The 6,337-nt window shown below is 30.2% G+C and overlaps 2 protein-coding genes across 2 annotated transcripts; one reads left to right on the top strand and one right to left on the bottom strand.

The window, feature by feature from the left end:
* Positions 1-275: 275 nt before the first annotated feature.
* On the top strand, positions 276-2,071 carry LOC131596388 (protein OXIDATIVE STRESS 3 LIKE 2-like). Its single transcript, XM_058869024.1, has 2 exons — positions 276-629; positions 1,537-2,071. The coding sequence occupies exons 1-2, from the start codon at positions 373-375 to the stop codon at positions 2,012-2,014; spliced, it is 735 nt and encodes a 244-aa protein (XP_058725007.1). The 5' UTR covers positions 276-372; the 3' UTR covers positions 2,015-2,071.
* A 2,035-nt stretch (positions 2,072-4,106) lies between these two features.
* LOC131600551 (17.9 kDa class II heat shock protein-like) lies at positions 4,107-4,941 on the bottom strand. The gene has a single exon (XM_058872698.1). The coding sequence runs from the start codon at positions 4,774-4,776 to the stop codon at positions 4,294-4,296; it is 483 nt and encodes a 160-aa protein (XP_058728681.1). The 5' UTR covers positions 4,777-4,941; the 3' UTR covers positions 4,107-4,293.
* Between the last annotated feature and the right edge of the window lie 1,396 nt (positions 4,942-6,337).

Raw genomic sequence — 6,337 nt, 5'->3', positions numbered from 1 at the left:
AAAGCTTATCAAGTAGTTGAACAAAGATTAGATCACAGCTCATATTTATCATAAAAAATCTCTTTTTTAGCATCCAATGAAGCATAAAGGATAATGTAACCAAACAAAAAAAAATTAAAAGAGGATAAGACCAAAATGATAATAGTACTATGTTGATGTATACTCTACCTTATCCACCTAAAATGTTAAAAAATAAAAAACACATGTTCTAATAATTATCCTTTTACTTTTTATTTTATTTTTATCTGTGCCAAAATTATAAATATTCAAACAAACCCATAAATAACGCCATTCCGTTTTTCATTACTCGTCTCTATCTCTTTTTTTCCTCTCTTTATACTTTCTCTCTTCTATCTGCTAAGTTGATTAAACATGGGGATTGAAACGGTGTCGTTTCCGCGCGTGGCATCACGCACTTCTGTGTTATTTGACGCGCCGGAGGATTTTGATGTTAGAAAGACAGTTGATGAGGTTTGCAGTACGACGTCGTCTTCGTCGATCGGAAGGAATAGTGATGATGACGTGTCGTCGGAGAGATCAACGGTTGAGAATGAAAATGAAGCGGAAAGTGCTTATAATGGTGGTGCTTTGGAAGCCATGGAAGCTTTAGAAGAGGTTCTTCCTATTAGGTAACGATTAACAATTTTTTTTCTATTTTATTTACTTATTTAATTTGATGATAGATCCGTGAGTTTTTTTTTTGTATGATCGTAGTTTAATTGAGTATTGATTTTCACTTAATTTTTTTAGGGTTTTAAAGATGTAAAGGTTGTATTTTGATGTGGAATTTAGAGATTAATTTCAGGAGTTTAATTTTTAGATGAAAAATTAAAACTTTGAGAAATTGAATTGGTGATTGTAGGGTATGTTTGATGATGTGATCTATAGTTTTTTTTGTCTGTATTCACTTTGTTGCATTAATTCAAGAAGCTATGTATTGTACTGAGTGGATTTTTGCTAAATATAGTAAGATACTAAGAGTTTGTTGATTTGATGTTGCTTCAATTCAACCAATGAATTAACCATGTTTTGGAATACTATTTGTATTCTTCAATAGACAAAGTAGTAATAACCATTAGAAACTCACAACCACAACGATGAGTAGTGGGTTCTAGGTTTGAACTCTTGGTGATGACGTCTAACTTAACAATATCGGCTTCTGTCGATCAATTGAGTTAGGGTTTGCAGACATCTTCAATCAAGCTTTAGATAGATGAAAATTTGTTTTTTTTAAATGAAAAAACAGGTTTGTAATTGGTTTTGGATAACTTTTGAATTGGATTGGAAACTAAACCTGGATATGGCCTTTTTACTTTTGGTTGAGGATATTTGCAAATTCATCTCTGCCTTTAAATTTAGCTTGGTGATGCATGTTTCATGAAATCACAATTGTACTGTATTTTTGTTGAAACTCTTAAGTTAGCTTTCTATGAAATACTTACACCTATGAAGCATTGGACAAAGGGTATCGACTTTGTTTGTTCAAGAGGATTTGACTTTGTTTAGAGGCTAATCCAAACTTTTATGATAATGCAGGAAAGGTATCTCAAGCTTCTACAATGGCAAGTCTAAATCCTTCACAAGTCTAGCTGATGTTGTCACAACACCATCAGTAAAAGACATAGTGAAACCAGAGAATGCATACACAAGGAGACGAAGGAATTTGATGGCTTACAATCATGTTTTTGACAAGAACAAAAATTATCCTTTGAGAAGCAGTGGTGGTGGAATTTCAAAGAGAACAATGAGCTTAAGTAGAAGTGCTTTAGCTCTTGCAGTTGCAATGACCAATTCTGATAGCAGTTCTAGTATTACAAGTGATGATTCAGCTTCTTCGAGCTCAAATTGTTCATCACTTCCGCCGCTTCATCCACGGAATAGAGTGGCTTCTTTAGCATCTCCTTTGCAAAGGAATTTCTTTTCCTTGGCTGATCTGCATCATTGTGCAATTGCTGCAACAATGAACATGTCAAGTTCCTCGATTGAAAATGAAAAAGCTTATCATCCATCATAGTGTACAAAACCGTATGATAACTAAAATACAGTGTTTATTAACTTTTTCTTTTTTAAATTCTCTTTGGGATGAGTATCTTGTTTTAGTTCTATTTGTTTGAGCGAGAGAGATTGTAGAATAAAATCATAGATTAGTTTTTTTCTTCTTCCGCATAACATCTCTTCACAATAGCTATATTTACTCACAAAACTTAAATGTCTATTTCAAATTGTTCCTAAACTTCCAAGGAACCTACTAATAATCTCTATAAGTCAGAGCAACAAAAGTAAAATCACTTTCACTCTCAAAATTGTGCTTGGTCAACAAAAAGAATCCAAATCCCTAATTCCTATCTTATTTTAATTATTTAACTAATTATTTAATTAACTTTTAATCTTTATTTATGTTTTATAAATCTAATTTTTTTTAATTAAATTAAAATATGATAAACATTAAAAATATTTTATTATTCGTTTTGACTAAATCTATTGGTCGCGATGGGTAATAATCGATTATTTAATTATTTAATCAATTAAAATAAAAATAAGGTTTATTTTGCTAAAAGGTTTTAACCATCTTATTGGTTACGATGATTAGCATCTTTTTTCTAAAAAATTCGTTATTATTTGTAATCGAAGCTATTGATTATGAGGGATAACAATAAAATTAAATAATTAATTTTTAAAATACATTTATTTTCTATTAGTGATAATCGAACCTATCGATTAGAATTGTTAGCAATCATCTACTAATCTATTAATTATGGTGATCAAACCTATTGATGAAATTAACAAACATGACACCAAAAAGTTGAACAACAATCGTATCAGGAACACTAATATCAGTCTCAAATAAACAGCAAAAGAATCCATGTAGCCTAAAAATACTACCATAAGATGAGACATATTTAGATGAACTTCTCTAATTCTTCATCACCTTCATTGCCTTCATCGCCATAGTCGAATTACAACCAATTCTAACGAGTGTTAATTTCATCTAAGTGGATCGGTTTTTCGTGCAACAAATTCTTCGCAATTATACACAGCACAATATATATGTTGTCCTAATTAAACAACCACATTTGAGTTCAAACGTATCATATGCATTTGAATTTATCTGTACAATATGCATTACTCAACCTTCTTCATCCGCGATTAAGACTATGTTTGGATTGATGGAACATAACGGAGCAGACTATGTTTGGATTGATGGAACATAACGGAGCAGAGTGAAGCGTAATTAAATATATAACGGAACATAACTGATTCTGTTGTTTGGTTAATTTTTTAAAATTCTTTTATTCCATCCCATACACCTAAAATTGGATGAAACACAAAATAGAAAATTGGATGAAATTGATTCCACCATGTTCCATTCCATTCATACATTATTTACAAATTCAAACAATAAAACCTCATTAATTACTACTCCATTCCATTTCATTCTATCATATATCAACAATCCAAAATACCTAAATGTAAAGGGTTTCTAAAAATATTTTCATCACTGTCATATATATATATATATATATATATATATATATATATATATATATATATATATATATATATATATATATATATATATATATATATATATATATATATATATTTTCATCTAATTGAGAATTGAGATCATAACACATTTTTGTTGAATGTGTTCTTTTAGTATTATACAGCCAACCTATTATCTTACATCTTTCTCCTTCATCGGTTTAAATATTGTATCTTTCACCAATTTTTCAAATTTGAGAAATTTTTAACACATACAACTTTCACCTCTTCTTATTTTAGACGCTATGCATTTTCATAACCTTTAAATTTTTTTGTCATTTCTCATTCCCAGTTAACTCTCCATAGACTACAACTCAAAAATAACATCTCATTTAAAACTCTCACATTTCAAATATGATGTATCTTTATATTTTTCATTCTTGTTTTACTGTTGATACTTACGTTCTCTTTCGCATCTCAATAGAAGATCTATCACGTGAAATAAATTTTATTTTCATCATAACTGTAGAAAACACTCGACACAATAAACATCACTTTAGATTCTCTCCTTCTAAGTAACAGCAAATTAGTAAATTAGAAAAGGAGGCAATAAGCATTCGTTAAATAAAACTATAGTAGTATATCATAAAATCACAACCACAGAAACAGAACCACTGCATTACAAATCAAAGTTTTACTCAAATGATGATTACTACCCAAACAAATCATAAACAGTAACAGCCTTAAAAAACCACATAGTATTCCTCTGCCCCAAAGATCATGATAATTCAAAACAAGGTTTCAATTTCAAGCAATCTTAACCTCAATAGTTCGAGGCTTCTTAGGCTGAGGCGGAGGCAATTTCTCAACCGTAACACTGAGAACCCCATCTTGACACACTGCCGAAACACCATCGGTGTTAGCATTCTCAGGAAGAACAAACTTTCGCATGAATTTCCCAACCCTTCTCTCCATTCTCAAATACTTAGCACCTTCTTTCTCTTCTTCCCTCTTCCTTTCACCACTTATCACAAGCACGTTATCGTCTTCCACCTGAACCTTTATGTCACCAGATTTCAACCCTGGCATGTCGATCACGAACACGTATGAATTTGGATATTCCTTCACGTCCGCCGGAGTTGCAGCCATCGCCTTGGCGTCTCTCACATAGGATCTTGTAGGAGCATTGTGTAATGATGACTTGTCGGAAGAATTGTCGTCTGAAAGGTCCATCATTTGGTGCAGAGCATGCAATACTGGAGCATCCAAACCCATCAATCTGAAATCCATATTCGCACGCTTCCTCTGAATTTTGTATCTACTTTGATGAAATGATTTTTGATGTTTTGTATGATGATAGAGGTGGCGACGAATTGGAGTATTTAAAGGGTTAAAAGGGAGAAGAAAGTAGAAGGTTCAAGAAAAATGAAACAAGACGGAGAAACAGGGTGTACTTGAAACTTCTAGTGGTTTCAAGTTACATTAACCATTCTTTCTATTTTTAGTCCCTTCCAGAACCTTTTGTCCGTTTTTTTCTCTCTTAACTTTTCTTCATTTTTTATTTATTCCAATTTATTTATAATATTTACTTTTCAATATTTTTGTATTGTATACTGATCATCATAACTCAATTCACATTATATTTTAAGAAATAAAGTATTTGATGCTTTTTGAAAATAATAATTGCGACATTTATATTTAGAGTGAAGACTCATTTTAGTCCCTCATAAATATTACACGAGTTAAATTAGTCCCTCACAAAAAAATTGACCCAACTTAATCCCTTACAAAATTTAACCGGATCATATTAGTCCTTCCGCTAATATTTTTCTCAAATCGGCTTTTTTTCTAGTTTTAAACCGTGACTGGACTGCCACGTTGAATTTTATTTATTTTTCATTTTGTAAATACTAAATTGATTTTTATTTTTAATTTCATTTTTAAACAATTATAAATTAATATTATAAAAAAGCCAAAATTGTTTCTTATAAGGAGTTGAACTTAGGCCCACGTAGTTGTAAACAATTCTAAATTTAAAATATAAAATATAAAATTTGTATCAATATGGTCTCGAAACTAAGTCTCTTCAGATTAAATGATAGTCAATTATACAATAGAAATTGATTTGTCTATTTGTAAATGATAGTCACTTTACTAACCGTAGAAATTGATTTGTCTAGTTGTTATTGATAGTCACTTTACTAACCGTAGAAATAGATTTATCTAGTTGAAAATGATCATCACTTTATTAAGAATAGAAATTGATTTATCTAGTTGTAAATGATAATCACTTTACTAACAATAGAAATTGATTTGTCTTGTTGTAAATAATAGTTGCTTTACTAACAATAGAAACTGATTTTTCTAGTTGTAAATGATAGTCACTTTATCAACGATAGAAATTGATTTGTCTAGTTGTAAAGCGAAAATTATTTAACTTGAATGGGACTTGGATTTGAGACCTCATAGGTAAAAATTTATGTATAGAATTTGTTAATATTAGTAGAAATCATGGAAATTATTTGTTTAAAAATTACTTTATAAGAAATAATTTTGGCTTTTTTGATATTATTTATTGATAACTGTTTAAAAATGAAATTAAAATTAAAAATTAATTTAGTATTTAAAAAAAATCTAACGTGTCAGTCCAGTTACGGTTTAGAAGTATGAAAAGAACCGGTTTAGAAGTAGAAAAAATCGATTTGAGAAAAATATTAGCAGAAAGACTAATATGACCCGGTTAAATTTTGTAAGGGATTAAGTTGGGTCAATTTTTTTGTGAGAGACTAATTTGACTCGTGTAATATTTGTGAGGGACCAAAATGGATCTTCACTCTTATATTTAATGGTA

Source organism: Vicia villosa, linkage group LG4, assembly GCF_029867415.1.
Source record: "Vicia villosa cultivar HV-30 ecotype Madison, WI linkage group LG4, Vvil1.0, whole genome shotgun sequence".
NCBI lineage: Eukaryota > Viridiplantae > Streptophyta > Magnoliopsida > Fabales > Fabaceae > Vicia > Vicia villosa.
Note: the sequence above shows the minus strand (reverse complement) of the source record. Positions and strands in the feature narration are given on the sequence as shown.